Below are 24,656 nucleotides of genomic sequence, written 5' to 3'. Positions count from 1 at the left end.
TGCAGTTCTGAGCACACGTGGCACCCTGGGCAAGGCAATCGCCGTCCTGAAGAGCCAACTGTCACAGCAGTTTGAATGTTAAACCTAATGGGAGACCAAGCCAAGGAGCTGGAAGATTTATTGGTTTTTAATTTATTTTTTCCCCTCAAGAAGCCTTTAACAAAATCTTATGGGACTGGAATTGGTTACTGCCAAGAGACCCTTGTGACAGACACAGTGAGAAATGCTAGACCAGATCAGACAAAGTGAAACGTGTCCCTGAATTCGCTGCAAGGAGTGACAGACAAACCTCCAGACACAATTATTTTCCCTCTCTTCCTGCATTTCATGTTATTTCTCTAACAAAAGCTGCTTGGCAATAGGGATTACAAGGCTTTTTGGAGACACCAACAGGCAACTTATAAGGGACTTGCTTGCTCCCCAGCCAGGTGAGGAGCAGAGGAATTCCTCAGGGAACACTTTAGGGAACCGCTGTGAAGTAAGGCATGCACACACCCTGAAACACACAGCACTGTTCCCAGGTGCTGGCTCCCTGCCACCAAACTGCCCAAATCTTCAGCCCTGGGGGTGACTTGGCTTCCTTCTGAGCTCCTCCACTGGAATGCTGAAGGCTGTCTCCCCTCCTGGTGTGAGTTGAACTGTGTGAGAAAAACCCCTGTTCTACTGCACTGGTTATCGAGAATAACAACAAAAAAGCTATCAGCAAACATTTAAAGCACCCTCACAGCCAGAAAGGTGATGTCTCAAATGATGCTGTTAAGGACAACAAAACCAAATGCTTTTTACTTATCTCAGCAACGCACCCTCTACAAATATCTCCAAATACACTGAAAATTATAGGAAAAATGCTCAATTGCCACTGAAATGTGTTTTGGTTTGAGGGAAAGCAGAGCAGGACAATAAATACTGTGGTTCAAGGAGGAGTCAAGGGCTCACAAATGTGTTTTGCTGGTAGTGGAGAAAGAAAAGGCAACACTTTTGTGGCCAAACTGAAGCTGGCTGAGATGTCAGCCTTTGTAGAAAGTGCTATTCCTCAGGGAAAAAAATACAAAGGGGTGCCTTGGCTGAAAAACCTACCCCATTTCTCATTTCTTTGTGACTTCCAAATCTACTCAGGGTAGATGATAAAAGGTAGTTTTATCAAAAAAGGGAGAAGATGGGACCTCTCTACAACAGCAGCCCACTGCAGCTCAGAGGGATGAGCTGTGGGGCTTTGTGGATTAACCATTCTCTGCTGCGCACCACATGCCACAAAATGTATTTGTTTCACAAATCTCAGATGTGTCAAACAAAAGCACACTGCTATGAACCAGCACAGAGAGAGCTGGAGAGACAGAGGATGTTGTTGGAGACCATATCCCTCAAAAGCAAGAGTATGGGATGATCATAGGAATTGGACAGTGACACAGAAGATGAATAAACTCCTATGAACTCCTAGTGATTGTGGTCAGTTTGAGCTGAGGAAGGACTCCTTCACCCCAAACCACATCATATCAATTACCCTGAGCAGATGGTCAAGACTATTGGTACCTGAGAGACTTCCTACACAGCACCGAGATCATCAGCCACCTCCCTCAGCTGTGCCCAGCTCATTCAATTCTGCCTGAATCACTCTCAAACCCACCCAAGTCCAAACCTCAGGAGGCTGTACCAAGGAAAGGGTTAGCACTCACTGCAGCCTTCCCCCAGAACCACACTGCCCTTTGCCCCCCAGCCCTGGGTGACCCCTCTGTGAGCTTCTGGTCCAGGCCACAACACAATGGGTCAGTGTTGAAGTGCTCCCATCAGCTCTGGCTTTCTGAGGGGACTGCAGTTTTCATTAGATTAATTGCTAATCAGTAGGCATCCTTGTTTTCCTGCTGGTAAGTGTGAGAGCAGGAGGGCAGGCCAGGCAGCAGCTCCCTTGGCTTAGAGGGCAATCCCTGATAAGATCAGCACTGGCCTCTGTGGTAATAATTGAATTAATGCTGCCTCCGTGCTGCCAGGAGCCACCTCCTCCATTGCCCCCAGCATGGTGAGCAGCCCAAGGAACAGCACTGAGGTCCTGGCTGAATTTCCAACCAGGAACTTGGAGTCTGCCATCAGCCACTGTCCAGCCATGTGCTGGTGCCATATTCATCCCCAACAGCCCCAGCTCACTTCACATGCTTGCTGGTCTGGCTGGCTGCATCCCTCTGAGCCCTAGGAGGTTTTGAGAAGCCCAAATCCACGTTCCTTGCACAAGACCCCAATGAAGTCCATGGTTACACTAAAACATGTGCAAAAGAAAGACACAGCTCCAAGCCATGGGGGACAGTGGGTGCATTGCTCCGTGCATGGGACAGCACTGAGTCCCTGGGCTTCTCCCAAAATCCCTGCTCTTCCTCCAGCCAGGCAGGTCCTGCCAGCCACAGGTGGCGGCTCCAACACTGCTCTGCTGGAGCTGCACAGGGACAGCCAGTGTGCCAGCCAGCCCAGCTGGAGCACAGGGCTGTGACACAGAAAGGCCAGGAAGATGCTGTGAGTTGGATGATAAGCTCAGAAGCTGAGCTTGTGGAGGCATCCTCCTCTCCCATAGGAAAGTGATGCCTAACCCTTGCCAACTCCTCTGCAAAGCTTCCCATGGGAAGTTTCTGGCACTAGGAATGGTTGCCAGCACAGGATTAGCAGCCTGTTGATTTAGAGGGCTTATTACAGGAGCTTAATTCTATTTTGACAGATGAAAGTAAGTCAATTATAGCTAGAAATAGCTCTGAATTTGAGTTGTGGGATTTTTTTTCTTCCTCTCTTCCTCTTCTGTGAGTTGTGGTATCATTTCCTTCCCTTTCTTTACCTCAAAGCCAGTGTTTTCTGTGAGATGCCTCTCTGGCCCAGGGAAGCATCTAACACAGGCACTTGGGGCAGATGTGGTGCTTGCTCATTACTGCTGCCTGTGAGGCACCATGGCACCACTCCACTCCTCCCAGTCCCCCCCAGGCTACCCTGGAGGCCCTCCTTGGGCTTGCTCCTGGCAGAAATGACCCCAAAACCTGTCCCCTACACACCCCCAGCACTCACACACAGCCTCAGCTGGAACAGGAAACACTCAGCAGGGACCAACTGACCTGCAGAGCTCAGACTCAGAGGTGTGCAGGAGAAGCACTCAAATAAATCAAGGAACATTAATGCTGAGGCTTAGAAGTGGGAGCACCAGCTACACAAGGAAATTCCCATCCTGTGAGATTAACGGGGTCTAGTCAGGATCAGAGGACAACTATTGCCACAAGTCATCTCCAGCAAAAGTCACTGTCTGCCTGAACTCCCTAAATGCCTAAGGAATAATGATCTTCTTAGAGAAATGTAACACAAAAGCAAGAGCCTACCCCATTCCCAAATCATTTATATGGAAATCTCACCCCTGGGGCTCTCTTTCTTTTATAACCTTCTTGTCCCCACCACACCTGTGTCTCCTGTACACCTGAAGAGGCAAGCAGAGAACAGAAAGACCCTTTTCTTCCCTCAAAGTAAACCCAGTCACCACCTATTTATCTGATCAGCAGGACAGGACCACGTCACTTCCCTCCCACCCAGGCTCACACACGAGCTCCCTGACTTGAGGAGTTGTGTCAGACTTGTGCATGTCACTGAAACACAGGGTGACAAATCTCATTACTAGCTCAGTGCACGCACATTTCTCCAAGGAAAGCCCTACAAGGCTTTTAGCTCTACAAACCACAGGCTTGGGAGCTATGTTGATATCCCAGGAATGCACTGGAGGCTTGGATATTGCTAAAAGCCCTCACCCTCAAAGAGCACAGTGGGGAGCCCCCGTTCACAAGGTGGTCTCCAGTTCTTATCTAGGGCCCATCCATCACCCCATCCTCAGGGTCTGCAGAAGGAAACAACATGCACTGTTTTCCTGCAGCACAACCCCAGGCATCACTCTCCAGCTCAGGAAATCCTGGCTCAGAGCACACCAGAGAGGCTCTCACCCTCGCACAGCGTGCAGCAGGCGCAGCGAGGGGTAGGCAGTCCTGACGTTGATGTGGTGCTTCAGGATGAGCTCGTTCACCCACTCCACTCGCTCCTTGCCCCCCTTGGCCATGAAGGCTGGGATCCAGAGGATGCTCCCATTGAGGCTGTGCAGGCGCTGCAGCAGCTTCTCCCTCCAGGTCTCGTTCACCAGGTCCTCGAAGGCGCGCTGGATCACCGAGGGGTTCATTGTCACCAGGTCAGTCTTCATGCCCACGTCCTGGGAGTACTCCTGCACAGGGGCCAGGTTGCACCTGCAAGGAGAAACATCCAACAGCCCCGTTCAATGGACTGAGAGAGGGCAGTGACAGGCACAGGGAGGGGGGTGTGATGCCAAAAGCCAGGGATGGTGACAGCGTGCCCATCCGCCCGTGCTTTTGGGAAGAAGAGGAGGGAAAATGACCTTTTCCAATAAATTAGTGATGATGAGCCATCTCCATCTCAAGCCAGCGTCCCTCAGCATGATGGCACGTGCACACGTGTCCCCCTGGGACAAGGCTAATGCCAGCCACAACTGTGGTGTCTTGTGGGTGGTGTGCAGGGAGCAGCAGCTCTTCTGGTGCCACCCAAAAATAACATCAGCAACGAAGCTCCAGTCTCTGCTCCCACGGCAGATTTTACACAAAACAGCCTTTTTGACTCAAGGAAAGCACTTGCCTCTTAATTCCAGCCCTGCTGGAGTAACATTATCCCAAATGCCTTTTCTCCTTCTGGTGAGTCTCTGCAAACAGCAGACCTGGTGACACCACTGGTGATACTGACACCAGCAGGAGAGGGCTGCCAGGACATGGTCTCCACAGGGCCTGGCTGTCTGGAGGCCGTGACCCTCAAAAAACACCTTTTTCTGTAGTGTTCATTGGTGCCTCCTCTCAGATTGTACATGTGGGCTCAGACTGTACCTTGAGCTCCTGTGTCACACCAGCATGAGGGCTGAGGGCCTGTGGGACAAACTGCCAACAGATCACCCTTGTTGTAGAGTGGTTTCCTACAGCTCCTTGAAGAGGGGGAATCTGTGTCTGTGCCATGCACATGGCACAGGGGAAGATGGCAGTAGGAACCAGCTGAGGGGAGGATGCAGAGAGATGCTCCCTCAGCGTCCTTAAAACCAGAGGATGCCCATGTGTTTGCACACCTAGTGCTCTGCTGTGGTGTTTGACAGTGAAGTTACAGTATTTAATGAGCAGGAAATGCATCCTAACCATATGCCTCAATAATCAGCCATTATTACTGTTTTCCCTACTTACAGATGGGGAAACTAAGGAAATGGTGGAAAGAAAATCCAGCTGCTGGCATGGGGGCCCTTTGATTGACTCATCACAGGAGTGAATTCAGTAAAAATAAACATTGGACCTGTATCCTGGACACAGACCACGTCACTGGTCACTGCCAACCCTGCTGAAAAGGCTGCCTGGATGGAGTAAAGCTTCCTCAGGAAGATGCAGGTTCCAGCAGTGGCTCAGACAACCTACAGTGGGAAGTGTGGTCTGTGCTGTGCCAGACCTGCACTAGCACAAGGCAGGGGAGAAGTTGCTCAAAATCCTCATACTCACATCCAGAAAAGCTGTTCTCCTGCAATTTTGCTGCCTGACATGAATGCCCCTCACTAAACTTTGCCACAACCACAATAAGCAGTTTTTCCCTCTGCTCACTTGTGTTCCAGTTAAGGATAATGCTCTATCCCCTGTGGACAGGCTGGAGCTGCCAGCAACCAGGCAGCTGGAGCAGCAGGGTTTGAGTGGGGGACAGAGGTGACATTATCCTCATTCCCACGTCACGCCAGCACCGCCTCTGTGAGCTGCTGATGGATTGGGCTGTCCTTGTAATAGACTCACCAGAAAACAAATGTCTGCATGTACATAAATCATCTGTGGATCCCACAGCCTCTCAACTAACTGGGGCTTCAGGCTGGGAGAGCAGGAGCTCCTTCTCTCCACTTCAGACACCTCCAGCAGTGAATTTGGTGTGTCCCAGCAGGGCTCAGGATGTGCAGGGCAGCACAGCTGCAGGGACAATGTCAGGGGGGACAGAGGGGCACAGGGGAGTGTCAGACCAGGGCATGCACAAGTGTGGTGCCAGGGTATCATGTGGTGCACCCTGTGCTCGAGGGCAGAAGTGATTTGGGGAAGAAATCAGGTTTGTGAGAACCCAGGATGGGGTTTGTTTGCAAGAGGACAAACCTGGGAGAAGAGGAGGTTGAGGAGGGTTAATGGTGCACCATGAGAAGAGACAAGGTGCACTTGCAAGTACACATGGGGGGCACCTGGAGATGAGTGGAATGTTTTCAGCAGGACCTTTGCATGGGTGAGCTCTGTGTGTGTGCAGGTGGGGCTGTGAGGCTGTGCTGCTCCAGCTGCCCAGGGCTCCAGTCCTCTGCCCTTCCCCACAGCCCTGGGGCCCCTGGCTGCACTGGGAGCACTCCCTACCTTATGACAAAGCTGTGAGCATCGATTTCGGGGCCGCAGCCACTGCTGAGCAGCACCCCTGAGTTTCCCACGATGGCACAGGTGGGGAACTGCTTGCCCTTGAGGGGAGAGGTGCGGGGCAGCAGCTCGTACAGGTTCTGCGAGACGTTCATGGTGCTGTCCCTGTCAAAGACATAGTGGATGATGTCCCCCGGCTTCAGCGTCCCCTTCAGCACTGAAATGTCCTTCTCTGCATCCAGGAACTTCAAGATCTGTTTCCTGAGCACAGGGAAGAAAACAGCCTTATCAGGTGAGGTACAGAGATAACCTCCTGGCTGCCCTCACTCTCTGGCCAGTCCATCTGGCCATGCTCTCCAGGCACAGCTTACAAAAGGATATCTCCATCTCAATGCCTCCTCCCTCTCCACTCATCCCTGCCCAGCACAGGCTATCACAGTCAGCCCACCATTAGTGAGGGTCCCTCTCAGTTTACCCAGGTAAGAAGGTCGCCTTTCCTCTGTGACCCATCACCTGCACACACAAATTCCACTTGGCCTGAAAAACAGGGGCTCAAGTGCTCTTTGTTTTGTCGTTTCCAGGCCAGCTGTCTCAGCTGGGAATTCATTTCCAAGCAATCGCTTACAGATATGAAGCCTAGCTCAGCAGGAGATAAGTCTTTTTATTTCTTCCTTGACTTCTTTAGATGATACAATTTGCCAGCTTGCACTGGAAAGGACCAAATCTGTCTCTTGTCCTATAGGTAATTACCAGTACCTGATCTTCAAAGAGAGTGTCTGGTTGTGTCTCCATTTGGATGAGGCTGGTTTAATGTTGTGCTTAATGCTTTCATTACTTCTGTCAACAACAGCTGGAGATGAGGAATCATTTATTACTACTTCAGCTCTAGAGAAAAGAAAGTCAGGAAGAGGGAGACAGAATCTGTTAGCATCCCAATGGCACTTCTAATCACAGTCTTCAGCTCTGGCTGCTGGAATTCAAACTTCATCAGAAAAGCAAAATTGTAGTTATTAGCTAAACAAGAAGTGAAAGCCTGTTCATATCCTGCTACACTCAAGCAGACAGACAGAGATCCTTAAATACCTGCTCACTTCCACCAACACAGACTGACAGCCAGGCACAGCTCCACAGAAAACACACTACTACACACTGAGCTGTAGGAAGGCATGCACAAAAAAACACACAGTGACAGGCTGGCAGATGGGCACTTGCAGACAAGACGCCCCAAAGCCCTCAAAATTCACTAAGAAACTTCCTAGCCAAGGTGGCTGCCCTGTTGCCTAGTGGTCACACATGAACATTCCAAAGTAGAGCCAGTTCAGCTCCTGGAGAAGATTAAGATCCTTACCAGAGAGGAGCAACCCTCTCTTTTCCCAATGGAGAAATTAATCCATCTGAGATGCTTGTGAGGTTAGGTTGTGAGCATCCTGTATTAAAGAGGCTGGCTCACTGGAAACTTTTTCCCTGCTTAGAACTGAGCACAAGGATTTCAGCACCCATATCACCTGTTCCAGAACAAGAAATGAGCAGCAGCCAGATGCTGGAGATCACTGGGAGACTCCAGCATTTAATCCCTGCTCAAAGGAGCAAATCAGTCCCAGCACTTCTGTGACATTTAAATCAAACTGCATTAATTGAAGGAGCCTCCAAATATTTGGTTCCAGCCAGCTGCTCTCCAAAAAGAAAAGCCAAGCATCTCATCAAGAAGCTGTGTGTGTATCTGCAGCCCCAAAAAAAGCCTTCACACTTCAGAGCACTCTGAAAAATACACAGCCAAAGCACTCACTATCAGCTAAAGGGAATCTCCCTCTCCACTGCAAAGGGCTTTTTCCAGCTGGGAAATGCTTTGTAAATAAATGCATTTATAAAAATCATGTAAACCCCAAGGAGAGCAGAGTGAGAGATGGGCCAGAGGTGGTGGCTCAGGCTCATGGACAAACATCCAGCTCCTGGGAACATATTTCCACCCAGGGAAAGAGCTCCCCAGGACACACTGTGGCTCACACTGTATAATGCTTCAAAAAGGCAAGGAAATGTGTTTATAAATGCTGGCTGCCAGTGTCCTGATGTGTGTGTATACAGTACCTCTCCAGAGGCTGCCAGTCTGCTGGATTTGTTTGCTTCTTGCATTTTGCTGCATCACTCATGTCTTGGAAACCTTACCTAGAAGGTGTCAAAAATCGTAATGGAAGTCGGGTAAAGCAATCCTGGGAATAACTACTTTTTTCTGGTTTTTAGTTTTAGTTTGGTCATGGGTGCTAACATCATCACTAAATGATATCACTCTTCCTTGCATGCCTTCACTAAGCTTTTGGAACATGCCACTTGGCAGTGCTGGGCTGACAGGGAATCATTGTAAAAATAACACAGAGAGACAATGAATGGGGCTGGGATGCCAGGGAATGACTGCCACAGAGGGATGTTACTGGAGTGCACTGCAATAAAACTGGAGTTCTGATCCCAAACACAGTGATCTCTCCTCTAATAGCACTTAAAACTATGGAAAATAGCAAGTCTATCACTGACTTATTTTCACAATAACTAACTCTTTCTCATTCTCTCAATCACTGCAACTTCCAGATCCTTGGTTATTTGCAAATGATTATTGCACTGAGCTGGAAGAAGGAGGGGGAGAAATGATTAAGAAAATGCAAAGCAGAAGTGAAAAGGAACAGATACATTTGCTAAATAAGAACAGCACTATCCAGCGAAGAGGAGAAGCAGATTAATAGCTGCCTTACAGCAAAAACAAATGAACACAAAATCTAATTTACAAACCTATTAGATTTGCTATGTAAGCTGTTCACAGCTGATCTGATTGTACCTCTGCCTCCAGAACTCCTGCAAGACAAAGGAAATGCATTATTTATAAATCCAGCTCCTTTCTGCCAAGCATTGTTCAACAGTCAAGAGATCCTGCTCTGAAGGACTCCGAGCCCAGACACTGCCACACTGCCCATGTCCCACCCCTATCCAGAAGGAAATTGTCCTCATGCCTCTGAAGGGCTCTTCATCCCTCATCACTGCTGCCTTGCTGTGACTGTGAAACCATTCTGGCAAAGAACACTCCACACCACCCCAATTAATAATACCTGTGTGATCTAACCAGCCACCACACACATCTGGTCTCGCTGCCCCAGCAGTGTGTACCCTACAGCTGTATGAAATACATCTCTACTTCTCTTTATGAGCCAGCTGTTAGCAATGCACAGAGAATCTCTCCTCCATCTCCAGGCTGCCAATGGACTTTCCCTGTCCTTTTCAGGTAGGGACTGAATGATCTGGACAGGATTCCCACCACTGTCTTCACCTGGGCTTTTAGTTGAGAACATTCAATATTTCTATTTTATTTAGATTGAGTGACCAGCCTCCTTGACTTGTGGAGCCCTCATACTCATAGTGTACCTTCTCCCAGCTCCCAGGGACCCAGGCCAGACCCAGAGCTCCATTCCAGCCCACTCCAGTCCTGTGAGTGCCTTCAAGCCTCTTCTCCCCACCTTTGTTGTAACATGGTTGAAGCTACAAGGCCAACTCACCAGAGTCATTGATATGGCTGGAGCTGAGACCTGAAGTGACAGCAGCGTCACTCCCATGGCCTGACAGCACCACACAAGGACAGATGCCAGACCAGTCTGACCAACATCTGTGGGAACGAACAGCCAAAGCTTCCAGCACCTCTATGATGCTGTATTGAAGAAGAGGTTGGACCAAGCCCCTTCAGAAAGCCACACCATTCACACAGGCTGTGAATCCTCAAGTACATACAAGTACTTGCATCTAGCTGGCTGCAGAGCTCCTTCTTGCTTTAGCTTGCTGTTTTCAAAGGGGTTACAAAGAACAAGTCACCCACCTTGTGATGCTCAAGGGAGCTGGGCTCCCATTCAGACATGTTTTAACCACCATGTACTCATTGCTCTGTTTTATTGTTCCCATTGCACAGATATCCCAATGAGCATACTCATAAACAGAACCAAATTCTCTTCCAGCAGAAATACTGCTACCCAGAAATATATACCCTAATGAAAATGTATCTCAGGAGAATGTATTTCTACCAGTTCTGAAAAAAATCCCAAATGCATTAGACAAAAATGAAAGAGAAAAAGCATGAGTGAGTGTTTGGTGCCATTAAAAAAGATTTTCAGACTTGTGGCATGTGACATAAATCCCCTCATTAGGCTGAGCACAGCCCTCAGCACCATGTAACATCAAACCCTTGGAAATGCCACGATGGTTTTCCCTTTCCTCCCTCCTGCCAGAGACCATCCATGGCCGAGTCAGAGCAATTCCTGCTCCGATGCTCTTCGCTGTCCTTTGACAGACCTGAGAGCCTGTGAGCTGTTTCATTTTTTGGTGCATCAAGGGAACAGCAGGACTGGCTCGTTCCTGGAGCCTACTGGCATTTAACAAGCCTCCACATTAATGGGGTTCACGGCAGGGTGTGGGAGCACACTGGATTAGTGTGCAAACCACGCACCTGCTCAGAGACACCTTCTCTGAAGGAGCCTTCCAAATGGGATTCACACTCCTTCACGCCTGCTGTAGGACAGACAAAGCTTAGAGAAAGAAATTTTTTTTTTTTTTTCCCTGAATACATGCTGGTTCACATGTGAAAGGAAAAGAGGTAAATTAGGAAGTACAGATTATTCCCTAGGTGTTAGTTCCTACCTCATCCATGTTTTGTGGCTACAGTAGGAAGGATTCAGAGCATCACAATATATTATTCAAATGCATTTATCCAGCCTGGCTTTACCTGCCCCCAGTGACAGGTCTGTGTGTCTCCTCCTGGAATTAAGGCAGGTGTTGGGGTTGGAGATGCTGGATGTGAGGAAGACAAGTTGAGAGCACCTCTGCCAGCTGCCTGTGTGCAGCCTGGTGGGGAAGGGGAGTGGCTGCCAACTGAGAACCCCCTAAATGACAGTGTCAGGGGTTACTCTTTCCCCCTCACACACTGTGAAAAGCAAAAACATTGCAATGCAGACAGAGGCACAAAGAGTTCTGCTGTCATAAATGGACAGGGAAGGGGCAGCTTACTAGTAGAGGAGAGCAAGGCTCTGCTACCCATCTTCCCATGGCACAGGGATCACTGATCTGCTGGCCAGTAGCAGACATGATGCTCTCATGGACACCTGAGATGCTGCAAAGACACTGCTCCCTGTGCCAGGCTTGGTTTCTCTCTCCAAGACAGGGAGACTGCCCAAAGCTGGGACATGATACTTGGCTGAAGGTCTGAGCTGGTTTAGTGGATCTTAAAGTGCTCAAAACTGTCAGTGCTTTGTGTGCCACACTACAACTTCAGGACATTTTCCCTGCAATCTCCTTTTGTACAGTGGAAGGCAACGTGTGCTGTAGGATGCCATGGGGTGTGTGGCCCTGTCCAGCCATCCTGCTCAGCTCAGCCCACTGGTGGGACCCAGCTGTGGAAAACACCAGAAACTGAGCCAAGCACAATATTTTCCAAGGGCTGCCATACTTCAATACCGACACAGGCAAGCCAATACCCCTGCATGCCTTCACTTCCCCCTCCTGGGAAGAGGCAAACATTTAGAAATGGAAGGTACTAATTAGGAAGCAGATGTCCAAAAAATCCCCATACAAACAAACAAACAAACAAAAAAAAATAACCCAGTCCATTTTATTATACCTTCCTGACCTGGAGTTTCAAATCTCTTTGCTTCAAAAGGCAAAGACCAACCTCTATTAAAATAGCACAGATAGCATTGATTTTGAAAAGCTTTCTAGTGCTACACTGTGTTTGGACTGAATTGCCTTATTAATCTAGTTGTTATCAGTTTCATTGTATAGCCAGCTCCACAAAGTACAAACCTGCTTCCTAATCCTATTATTTACAAAACATTTTTCTTTGAGCTTCTGTTGGGATGTTTTCCAGTGATAAGTTACATCTATATGTGCTAATGCCATCTTACTGACTTATGCCATCTTTTCACATTTTCACTGAGATTTTCAAGCTGCATTGCCACTAAGATATTATATAGGTCAAAACGTTCTGTGCTCAGATGTAAAGTGACACTGATTCATATATCAGAGGATGTAAAAGAAAAATAGTCTTATGGTTCAGGTCCAAATTTTCTTGGATGAATAATTTGTGACAAATCAGTTATGCAAAGACTCTTCTATTCGCCACCAGTGAATGGGCCTGTTTAGGGTTTTTGCTTCTCTTTTCATCGTTTCCTGCTTCTTAAATGCTTCTCTTAATTGTTGCTAGGTAAGTTCGGTCTCGCTTTGAGCCACTTTGACACGTGAAATCAAAGCTGCTTTGACTGAACAAGTAGGTCACAGAGCCTCCTTGTGTGAGCAGATCTCTACAAGCACACTTCACATGTCCACGTTCCCAGGCTCACAAACTAGAAAATGTGTTTTCCATGGGTATTTTACAATGCCCACCCCCAAGTCCTGCTTTCCCCCCAGCATTTGTGGCAGGCAAAGCACATGGGAAGTTGGCACGAGAAACAGGAACTAACTGGAAATTTCAGCCATACCCAACCACCCATTTCACAGTTCATAGAATGATTTGGGTTGAAAAGGACCTCAAAGATCATCTCACTCCAACCCTCCTGCATTTAGCCACGTTTGTGGAGCTCATTCCTAGTGGAACAAAACCTCTGCCTCTTCCTGACTTTGGGCAACCCAAGTCCTCATCTTTTCCCTCCTCCACACAAAAGTTAGATGACAGTCCCTTGGGAGAGTATTAAACTGAATTTATCCAGCTGAATTCTCCAGGAAGAGAGTTCAGAGTGCCACAATTTTTACCTGAGGGATTCAAAAGACTAACATCTATTAATTAGGTTTTCACAACCTGCTTTTATGTTAGGTGCATTTTATGATCCTTGTTTTACAGCTGGGGACACTGGGGATGACGTGGCTTGGCCCTCAACACCAAAAAATGAGTTCCACAAGCTAGAAGCAGGCACTGTGAGCTTCCAGCAGATCTGTCCTCTTGAAAATGCTGCTCTTTACTTGCTGAGAGTGGGTATGGCTCTTGCTGGGTGAGAGGGCTCAGAGGACCACGGGAATTGATTTGCAAGGGTTTTACTGGCCCAAAGAGCAGAGGCAGGCAAGACTCCTGAGATTGCTGAAGACTGTGCCCATTAAGGCATTCTGTATCCACTTTAAAAAATAATAAATCACCACCTATATTTACTTTTTAAGGACTGCTCTGATTTTTTTCCTCAAGACCAGAACTGCTATTTTCTATCTGAAGAGCACATGAGCATTATGCCAGGCCTGGCTAGAGACCACCCACCCACAATCACTGTCCTCCCACCCCAGGGGCTTTCCCTGAGGCAGCCAGGTGTGGAGGGGCTGTGAAGTGGGATGTTCACAGCCCCTCTGCAAGTTCCTGTGCTGTGGCCAGAGACCCAGTCACCACAACAGTTCTGGGCAGAAGGATACACTGCCCAGCCACTAGAAATGAAGGGTATAGATGGCCCTCCTCCCAAACTTCAGAGATTTGCTCCTGCTGATGCTCACAGTACTGTGAAATGTGGATCAGGACACAGGTTTTAACCTTTCCTTTCCCTTCCCTGAAATTCAGGGTTTGTGTTGAGAGCAGCAGGATAGTAAATACACTCCAGGGCTTTTGGGGAAAAACTGTCACATTTCCAAGTTGTCTCTGAAAGAGAAATAATTGGTTTCCAAATGCCAACCTGTCCAGCCTAACCCTGCAGGGTGGACAAGCACAGGTGTCCCAGGAAGCAAAAGTGAGAAGAAACTGAGCACAGAATCCGACTGGATTCCTTGGAGATTGTGTCCTGGTTTTCCATCAGCACATCAGAGTGTGGCTGAAAATATGGAAAAAGGACACATTCATTGATAAGTCCCTCTGTGGGCTTCTGACAAGACACTCAAGTGGTTACTGTGGAGTTTAGGTCAAAATCCACCCATATCCATCAAATGCTCTGCTGTCCCAGGAGTGACAAATTTGAAGAGGAAGGGCTGGTTAGCCCCACATGTAAATCAATTTGCAATTTGTAAATCAAAAACAAAAGCCAAAGCTAGATGAGAAGTGAAGAGATCAGAGATGCATTTCTGAACCTTGAGATCCTGCACTCAAACACTCCATTGTGCATTTTCCTGGCACTGCTCCCCTCTTCAGGAATGCTGCTCCTCCAGGCTCCAGCAGCATCTTGCCTTTCTGCATCCCATCTCATAACACACTGGAGGAAGCTGGGACATCAGACCCTTGCAGGCCATTCCTGTGACATTTCACCAGTTGTTTTGGAGGCTCTCTCACCCTGGGATGTGGAGGAGACTGCAATGAAGAGAACTGGTGGTTGCTGGGTGGCAGCTGTGGTACCCACACTCCCCAGGCAAGCAAGGGATTTATTGGGAAGACATTTCTAAAGCAGTTGTCTGCTAGGACAGAAAGATCCTGCAAGATATCTTGATGAGATGCTTGAAATTGCACTTCAATGTGTTTAAAAAATCTCACTTGATTATATTGTCACAGCTTGGCAGCCCAAGTGTCAAAAACTTTCTAAATACCAGGTGCTACTTTTAGTGTTCCAAGCTTAATTCTAGCAAGTCATACAATTGCATTTGGAGAAGTGTGTCCATATTACAGCTTTCAGGAACATCACCTGGTCCAGCTGGGGTACCAGTGCAGGTCTGGTACACGAGGAGCAGCCAGGCTGGCAGTACAGCATCTTCCAGAAAGCACCAGGGGAGCACCAGCCAATGGCCTCACCTTTGCTCATGGCACTTGTCATGGGAAATGCAGTTCTGTCAGTCCCACACAAAGCAGCCTTGTTAATTTGGTCACCTCTTCCCACACCCCAATCCCACCTCAGCAACATCACTCATCCTGCAGGCTCCTTCCCAGGGACCACAGGAGGATGGGAAGGTTGGGGGTGCTCAGCATCCCTGCCTGCCAGGGGGTGACAGTGGCTCCACATCAGCTCCAGAGTAAATGTGAGCAGGGTTTGACCCTGAGATCCCTGTCTGGCTGCAAGTCACGATGTGTAATCACTGCAAGTGTCTGCTGAGGACACCACAGAATGAAGACACATGAGTTTGCAAAACAGGCATCTATTGCTTAATAAGGAACATGTCAATTAGTCTGAAACATTTATGAGACAAAACCAGAGACAAATCAGCAGGAACGATGCAGCTCTGACAACAAATGGACACAAGGCAATGGGAGACATGCCTGTGGCAGCCTGTCACCAGGACACTGCTGGGGATCACTGCACTGGGGTGACCAAATCCCTGTCCCTGCCTTGAGCTCTGGGCCCAACCCAGTATGAGCTTTTCACGAGCCAGAGAAGTGTCTCTTGCATGTGTGGAGTGTCAGCTCTCACACCCTCATGCATTTGCCATAATGTCAGCATGGCCTGACTCAATCACTTCAAGGTGCTCTTGTTCTATCACTGCTCTAAAGACAAAATACTCACAGGGCTCAAATGTCAGACACTTGTCCTCTCCCCATCCTGCCTACTGGCAGGACCTTATTCCCTCCTTCATCTTTAAAACAATACTCCTGGCATCAGCTCTTTTTTCCCTGGCTGTGTTAATGAAATATCCAGCAAACAAACAGACAGAAGAAGGCAAAAAGGATCCAGTGAAGAGCTTGGGACTGGGCAGTGTGTGTGTTTGTGTGTTTTGTATATGTTTGTGTAATTTATTTTCTTTCTCTTCTTTCCCTTCTGGAAGGCAGAAGGTAAAACCCCCAAAGTCCAGGGAAGATCTAGAAAGCAACTGAGACAAAAGCCTCACTGCTTGCAAAACATGTCTACACTATACATTTGCCCTGAGATCATTTCTTTTTTCTGCTACAGCAGAGTTCTCAGGGAGCACAAAAGCAGAACTTGTTACCCTGAGCATCCATGTCCCAGAAGCCATAAATCCCAGAGGCTCCTGCAGCATCTTGGGTGCCACATACCTTGGGAAATGGTACAACATGAAACGTTATCACGGGGGCTGTGGGCCCTTGGGCTCATCCTCCTACACCCCTCTCATCTATTTTCCCAGTACTCCATGCAGCATGATGGAATACTGAAGGTCTCATGTGGGTTCTTCTTCTACTGCTGATGTGGAAGCTGAGGACCTCTCCTGGGCAGAGACACCCTCTTGGGGCAGCCCTTCTGCATGAGAATCCTCAAAATAACATCTGGCACCTACACAGAGAGGGCTGGGAGTGCTTGGGTGAGAGCTACACCCCACAACCAGCAACAGAGCCAGCCCAGGACCTTCCTAGGGATGTGGATCCCAGATCACAATGTCAAGTTGGCAAATGCTGAAAAGTCCATGGTGCTTTCAGAGCTTGACCTCCTCTCTCCTCCCCTGCTCACAAAGTGACACCATGGAAATCCAGGCAGTGGTTAAGAAGTTTAATTACCCACTGAGCAGCTGCTGGTTGCCAGCTGAGTGTGCTTCTGGGTGTCTGAAAAGGTGCAGGACATGCTTCAAGATGATGCTTAGCCTTTGCAGGGGAAACATGGCCCCTGTTGTAGCCGCTGGCTGAGAGCTGAATGATATTCCTGAAGGTGCTGGCAAAGGCTGGTTGCAAGAACCATCCTTGAATTCAGAGCTCCCAGACACATGGGTGATACCTGGAGCCCACTGGGATGCCGTTTGACTGGGGATGCCTTGAGAGAGCACTCCAAAACTGTCACAAAATGTGCTTTTCAAAGCAGCCCTCCCTAAGGAGACCACTGCATGGGGGGGGGGGGGGGGGGGGGGAGGAAACGACAGCTCAGCATGAAGAAGGGGAGCCTGAGGTGGGGTTTGTGTTTGTCTGGGATATTCCCAGGGGATTTCTGCACGTAATAACAAGGACCTGATTTGCAATAGCAAGAAGTATTCAGACTTCTCTTGGAAAGAGCTCTCACACCACTGTCTCTGCTCTGGCAGGTTTCAGCAGTGCTGTGCCCATTTCCTTGGATCAGTCCTTTCACGTCCCAACCAGAACCAATTCTGCTGCTGTTGATGAAGATGCACCTCCCAAGGCCACCACCACCATCAAGGCTGCTGCCAGCCAAGACAGGATTTACAGCAGAAATGTGAAGAAAAAGGAGCTGCAAAGATACTCTCCTTTTCTTCCCTTTCCTTTTTCTTTCTTCCTTATTTTTCTATTGCATTGCAAGGGACTGAGAAGCTGACACCTGCCTGCTCTGCAGTGGTGTTTGTTGAAGGACACCTAAAACTCTGCACCTCCAGTGAATTTACTTTGCCAGGGAACTTCTTTGTTTCCTGAGGCAACTGGGGCTGGAAGCCAAACGGCAAAATGATTATTGTCAAAAGTTGTAGTTTGGGTTTATTTTTGCTGCTGAAGATGACCCAGGCACAGGGAAGACAAATATGGGAGGCAATTGGAACAAGTCTAATATTGGTTTGGTTTTGGTTTGGAACAACTGGTTTTTACAGCAACTGTGCCTGATGTATTTAAGTAGTGTTATTCTCAAAGATGAAAAACACCTGAAGAATCACAGGATCATATAGATTAAAAATATTCTTTAAAATCACTGAGTCCAACAGTCAACCCAAGACTGCCAAGTACAGCATGAAACCACGTTCCTAAGAGCCACATCTACACATCTTTTAAATACCTCCAGGGCTCATGACTCCACCACTTCCCTGGGCAGCCTGTGCCAATGCCTGTCAGACCCCTGAGTGAAGAACTTTTTCCTGCTACCCAATCTAAACGTCCTCTGGTGCTAGTTGAGGCCATTTCCTCTTGCCTTATCACCAGGACAGCCTGAAAGCCCAAGGAAAGATAAAGGTGCTCCTGTTAAATGCTTTTCCTGGAAGATCAAAAGCCCATTTGCCATGTGAGAGAAAACCAACCCCTTGAGTTCATCTGTGCCTAGGGAAGGCTGGTGATGCCTTGGGAAGGCTGGGGGGGCTGGGGAAGGATGGGGGAGCTGGTGATGCCTGGGGAAGGCTGGGAGGGGTGGTGGCAGCAGCAGGGTCTGCTGTGTCACTGCTGGCCCTGGTCCCAGGGGAGGCTGAATCACTTAACTCGCCCTTAGCTGCTCAATGAGCCAACACTCACAACTCCTTGGTCTCTGCTGGGACAGAAAGGTTTCCTTTGTCTTCCCGACTGGAATTCTGCATTTGCAGGGTGAGAGGTGGGACACAAAAAACCCACGTGGCAAAAAGGAAACGTGAAACCCATCTGGGAACTGCTTTGTTGTCTTCATCGCTCCAGTCATGTGAAATACAGCCATAGTGCATCCAAGAAGGGCTGGCTGGTGATTTGCATCCTCCTACCTCACCAGCAAGGTCAGAAATTTCCTCCTTAGGGGTCTTGAAAGCTGCTGGCCGCCAGTACTGAACTGTGGAGTAACTTTTCAACAGATGTACTGGAAATCCCTTAGCACTGGCTTTATTTTTTTGTTCCACTGGCTTGCTGGGGGTCTGTGAGTGCTTTCCATCCCACTGCTCCCAGTCCTCCCCTCAGGTACCACTGCTCCCACCACTCCCTCAGAGCTCAGCTTAAGGAAACAAGCTGTGGATATTCATCTCCCTCAGCCTGCTCCAGGAAGGAGCACAGGGGTTTGGACTTGTTTTTGTGGCAGGGCTGCAGGAGCTGAGGGAGTGCTTCATGGGAAAGCGAGGGAGCTCTGTAGCCAACCTGAAATCAGCTGCTCAGGTTATTGTCAGAAGGGCTGCAATCAAAGCCTACCCTGAGTATTTTCTTACTCAAATCAGTGCTCCAACATTGCTTTTATTTTCCAGCCTGATGTGTTACAGAGCTTTTATTAGAGCCCTGCCATACCCAAGGAGTACAAAGGTCTCCTCTGGCTCCATTTACACTAGTACTTCCAGGATGTCTGTGGGCTCCTGTCCTGCAGAGAGCTATTCCTCCTCCAGCCCAACCTGGATAATTGTTGGCTTGTTCACACCCACTGCGAGAGAACACAAAAGCGCTTGTTGGTAGAATGTAGCACTTTCTCCAGCAAAACTTTCTGGTGGAGAGCAAGTCTTTAACTCTGGACTGGGTGCAGTAAATCACAGCCTGGCACACGTAAGCAGGATATTTATACCCCATGGACCAACCCTGACAAGGAGCATTATGCCTACAGCCCACTACAGACCGCTCATAGCAAGTGCAGCAGCCTCTATAAAGGACACAAAATCTCTTCCCGAACCTTTGAAAGGCAGGAGATAGAAAAGGGCACATGAGGAAAAAGTGGCAATTTACTGACAAGCTCCCAGGCAGGCAGGCCAGCAATACCAGAGACTCCTATTCATCACTTGGAGCGAGCAGAATAGAATTCCTCTTGTAATCAGGATGGAAAGGCATGCGGTCTGGGATAGCAGGGAAAAGGTTGACTCATATGAAGACCAACCCATTCCCAAGTGTCAAGTGCTCCCTAAGATGGCTCAGACGCTAATTCCAAAAGTCACCTGATGGCAGCGGGTCACCAGCTCCCTCTACAGACAATCAGGACACAGTCGGACCCCTGCAGAACTGCAATAGCAGGCGCAGAGTAACAAAGACAGTCCCCTTAAACGGGAGCAGAATTTTCCTCCTCATCACCGGCAATAATCACCCCACTCGATGCCAGTCCTTTGTTTTCCTCTGCGGGGCCAGGTCCGTCGCGCTGCCCCATCCCGGCGCGGATGAAGGAATGGCTGCGATGGCATCAGCGCTCCCCAAGACAGACGGGAGCGCGTCTTTTGTTTCCTGCCAGCCAAACAAAGAGCGGGAGCGGTGCATGGAAACACAGGCGCCACCGGGCTGCAGGAAAAGTTCAGCAGCCCGGAACCAGCTGGCTGCTCGGAAACAAAGTGCCAAGACCACAGCGATACTACACGGAGCAGCACACGCCCGCGAGCGGGGTGAGCGTGTCCCGGCCCGCCTGCATCCCGCCAGCATCCCCAATACATCCCGCCTGCATCCCGCCTGCATCCCACCTGCATCCCCAATGCATCCCGCCAGCATCCCGCCAGCATCCCCAATACATCCCGCCAGCATCCCGCCAGCATCCCACCTGCATCCCCAATGCATCCCACCAGCATCCCACCAGCATCCCGCCTGCATCCCCAGTGCATCCTGCCTGCATCCCACCTGCATCCCCAATGCATCCTGCCAGCATCCCACCAGCATCCCTAATGCATCCCACCTGCATCCCACCTGCATCCCACCAGCACCCCACCAGCATCCCACCGACCCAAGCCACACACCCGTAGGCGACACATCCAGTGACAAGGATGTAGCAGGGGGAAAACCTGCACACAGGGGTGGCTGCAGGGCGGGAGGAACAGGCTAAGCAAGAGCGACGCAGCATCAGGAGTGGGAAGCTGCTGAATTTCCATCCTTGCCCCAACACCTCTTTGTTTCAGCATCTCCTGGCTGTGGGAGGTGGTATAAGGATGTCTAGAGGAGTGAGATGGGACTGCTTAAGGCACAAATATCTTTGTCAGAAACCTCTGGCAGGCAGAGACTCCTACCTCCTTTCACCTGTGATGTGGGGAACTTATTGTCCAGAGAAACAGCATGGGTTTGGGTTTTTTTGTCCTTTTGCCAGTAGTATTATATTGTCTCTTACTTTTTACCTCATGAATGTTTTGCATTTTCTTTCTGAAACTTCTCAGTGTTTGTAGGTGAGAGAAATCTCTTCCCCCCTACTCCCACCTGTACGAGGCACATTTTTCCAAAGACAATCCAAATCGCAGGCAGGGGGCAGGGTATGTGTAAAAGTGGGCAAGCTGTTCACTCCTCACAATAATTAGAGAGTGTTTCGATGCCAAGGAGAAAGAAGAAAAGAGTTCCACCTGTCTTTGTTTCCCAGCCCCTCTCAGTGCCATGAGCCTGCCAGGGGACAGCTGGGCAGCTCCTTCCTTCCCTGTTGCACTGACCAAAGCCAGGATAGTCTGGGGGGGTGTGAAGGAGGATGCTGAGCCACACCATACAACAGCCAACTATTCCTGATGTGGGGGAAAGCTGCACAAACATAGAGCATCTCCCAAACCTCTCACGGAGAGGAGCTGTCCTCTCCTGGACACACAGAGAGCTCCTGAAAAACTTTAGAAGGGTCTCTTCTCTACACTGCTGAGCACTTTTGCTCTCACACTGTTCCCTTTACCTACAGGACCCATTAACAAAAAATTCTATTATGTGGCTCCCACAGTTGAAAACCCTCTATCATCCCCTGACCTGCTGCAGACCAGGCACTCTTGCTTTTCCATGTCACCACAGCAATACATTTCAGCCAGGTCAGAGCACCGTGCTCACCGTTCCTGGCACCATGGCAGCACACAGGGATGAAGTGCTCATTATGCCAGAATTCTGTGCAAGGTGAGCAGTGTTTGGTCCCTCGCTGTGTTTGGGATACAGGAGCTCATCAAACCCAAAAAACTTCAGAGACACAATGGGGAAAAGTGGGTGGGAGAGGACAAAGCAAGAGAAAGATTCAGTTTATCCAACTTAATGACTGAATAATACATAATTAATACAGCAGGGTCCCACCTTTGCTCTGTTTATCCCCGTATGGGAAGTGCCTCCTGATGAGGGCACTGATCTGTGAAAGGTTTGGTGATCAAGTGTATCACATGGGATGCAGCACCCTCCTTCACCCCCGGGTGCAGGGTGCTCCTCTGCTCTGCCAGCTCCCTCCTGCACTACCATTTCTGATGCTGTGTGGAACAAGCTGCTCCCTGTTCCTACAGAACTCATCTGACCCTGCCGCTGTCCCTGCTGCCGCACCACTTGGCAGTACTTCCTTGGAGGAACTACAGCAACAAACTCAGATGCCAGGGTTTGGAGATAAGCAGCCAGCAAACAGCCAATTTCCATACAATGTACAGAAAAGAGAGGAGAAAAAAGACACAATACTGGGAATCCCTAATGAACCAGGGTGAAAAACAGGACAGAAAGTAAGGAACAAAACAGAATAGATTTTCAATAAGGGCACAACAAGTTCTAGTGGGTAGATCTAGCAGATAGTGGAGGAGAGAGAAGAAAGAACAGAAGCTGGAAAAGGAGACGGGAAGAAAGCAAGGGGATCAGAGCAGCCTCCAATGGAAAGGATGCATCAGAAGATTTTAATTTCCTTTATTATTATATAGATAGTGCCAGCTCATTGCAGAGCAACAATTCATTTACCCTGGAAACCCACAGCCTGGTGCTGGATGTTTCTGGACAAGGCTACTGACCTTTAAGCACTTCTTGCCTGTGGCACCCAGCATAACGTAACAATGAAACAATAAACAAACATCACCGCATTTCATTTCTCATCTCATAAAGGTGTTTGTTTTGGTGTAACACAGTGGACAAAGCCAGCTGGTCCCAAACAGAAAGACCTTTGTGTCATTTGGGCACCCTGAGTACAGACCTCATTACTAAAATTATTTGTTTTTCCACACTGCTGTAGCAAGTTCCTCAAGTTAATGCAAGCCCTCCTCTCTGCATTTGTTCCTCTCATCCACTAAATTTCCAAGCTGACCTCAGAGATGGGGATTATGGGGTGGGAAGGGTGGTGCTCCTCCGACTGAGGGGCTGCTTTAGCCCCTGCCATACCTGGCACCTGCAGGTAAACACCAACCATAACCATGATCAATTAGGGCTAATCATGAAGCCTCTAATGCATCCCACAGTGGGTTAAGGCTCTTAAACCCCACACCAGTGGGTCAAGCTCTCTGCTCCATCACCTCCACCCAACTGATCCCTGCTCATTTTCTCCTATCCCACAGATTGGTCCCTTATCCACCTGCAGATTGGTCTGTTATTCATCACTCCCATCCCCACCACACCCATCTGGACCAGCAGTGACACCTAAGCCCCTTGGGCTGAAACTTGCCCTAGCATCCCTGTCCAGCAGACCACTCAAACCAATATCCCACTCGTGGACCTGCTCCATCTGTCCATCAACACCTGAGCACTTCCCGTGCCAAAATCCCTCTCTCCAGACCAGGATCTGCTCCAACATTCCTAATCAGACTAGTACCCAGTCCAGCATCCTTACCCAGACCTGTACCTGACAGAACGTCCCTGGACTGGTACCTCAGCCTCTCTAAAAGGACCTCCACATCTCTGATGGGAGCATTACTCACTCCAGCATCTCTGCTCGGACCAGCACCTCAGTGTCTGTAAAGGGAGTGGTACCTGCTCCAGCATCCCCACCTGGACCGGTACCTCAGCATCTGTAACGGGGCGGTACCTGCTCTGGCATCCCCATCCGGACAGGTATCTCAGCATCCCTAAAGGGACCGGTACCTGCTCCAGCATCCCTACTCGGACCGGTACCACCGCGTCTCTAACGGGAGAGGTACCAGCTCCCGCAGCCCTGCCCGGCCCGGCGTGGCTGCCCCCCGGCCCGGTGCCCCATCCCGGTCCCGTGCCCCATCCCGGTCCCGTGCCCCATCCCGGCCCGTCCTTCCCGCCGGCGGGCCGGTCCCGCCCGGGGCTGCCAGCGGCCCCGCGGAGCTGCGCCGGAGCGCAGCGCGCTCCCTTCCCACTTGGGCACGGCAAAACCCGGGAGAGCCGGAGACAAAGAAACTGTCCGGGCGCCCGCCCCCTCCGCCGCCGCCGCCGCCTCCTCCCCGGTCCCCGGCACCGCTGCGCTCCGCGCCCCATCCTCCGCGCGGGGCCGGGGCATTTACCCGCTCTCCTCCTCGATCTCCGAGATATCGGCGAAGATGAGGAAACCGACGAGCAGCGTGAGCAGCGCCAGCGTCCAGCCCCGGCACGGCAGCGGCATGGCTCCGGGGCTGGGCCGGGCTGGGCCGCTCCGCGCCGCTCCGCGGGGTGCGGAGCCCGGCGCCGCGTCCCGGCTCGGCGCCGCCGCCGCCGCCGCCGCCGCCCGGCGGGGCCGCTCCGCCCCTCGGCGCCCCCGGCCCGCCCCGCCGGCGCGGGGAGGGAGCGGAGGAGGCGGGGAGGGGGCGCTCAGGGCGGGCTCGGCCCCGCCGCCCCCGCCGCTAAAGTTTGCGGCGCGTCCCCGCGGCCCGCGCGTCCCGGGGGTGAGCGCGGGGGTCCCGGAGCCGCCGGCACCGCCGCGCCCTGCGAGCCCCGGCGAGCTCCTGCCAGCCCTTGGCGAGCTCCTGCCAGTCTTTGGCGAGCTCCTGCCAGTCTTTGGCGAGCTCCTGCCAGCCCTTGGCGAGCTCCTGCCAGCCCCGGCCAGCCCCCGGCGGCGGGCTGCGCTCCTCGCCGCTGTGCCGCCGCCTCCTCCCCTGCGCCCACCGCGCGCTGTGGTGCGGTCGGTCCTGGCCGGGGAAGGGGTGGGCACCGCGCAGGCGGGGCGGCTTCTCTCCGAAAGGACAAAAACTGTAATAAAACCAGACAAC

The 24,656-nt window shown here is 50.3% G+C and overlaps 1 protein-coding gene across 2 annotated transcripts in view; it reads right to left on the bottom strand.

The window, feature by feature from the left end:
- Positions 1 to 24,073, bottom strand: part of ST8SIA2 (ST8 alpha-N-acetyl-neuraminide alpha-2,8-sialyltransferase 2) — a 29,847-nt gene extending 5,774 nt beyond the window's left edge. The window contains exons 1-5 of one of the 2 annotated variants that reach the window (XM_062501479.1): positions 23,976 to 24,073; positions 9,189 to 9,251; positions 7,167 to 7,295; positions 6,414 to 6,671; positions 3,951 to 4,244 (exon numbers count right to left, since the gene is read on the bottom strand). In XM_062501479.1, coding sequence (XP_062357463.1) covers positions 3,951 to 4,244; positions 6,414 to 6,671; positions 7,167 to 7,295; positions 9,189 to 9,251; positions 23,976 to 24,073 — 842 coding nt within the window. The remainder of the gene's footprint in view (positions 1 to 3,950; positions 4,245 to 6,413; positions 6,672 to 7,166; positions 7,296 to 9,188; positions 9,252 to 23,975) is intronic. The other variant, XM_062501480.1, reaches the window with a different exon arrangement.
- Positions 24,074 to 24,656: the final 583 nt, after the last annotated feature.

This window comes from Cinclus cinclus, chromosome 13, assembly GCF_963662255.1.
Source record: "Cinclus cinclus chromosome 13, bCinCin1.1, whole genome shotgun sequence".
NCBI lineage: Eukaryota > Metazoa > Chordata > Aves > Passeriformes > Cinclidae > Cinclus > Cinclus cinclus.
This window is presented reverse-complemented; position numbering and strand designations above follow the sequence as displayed.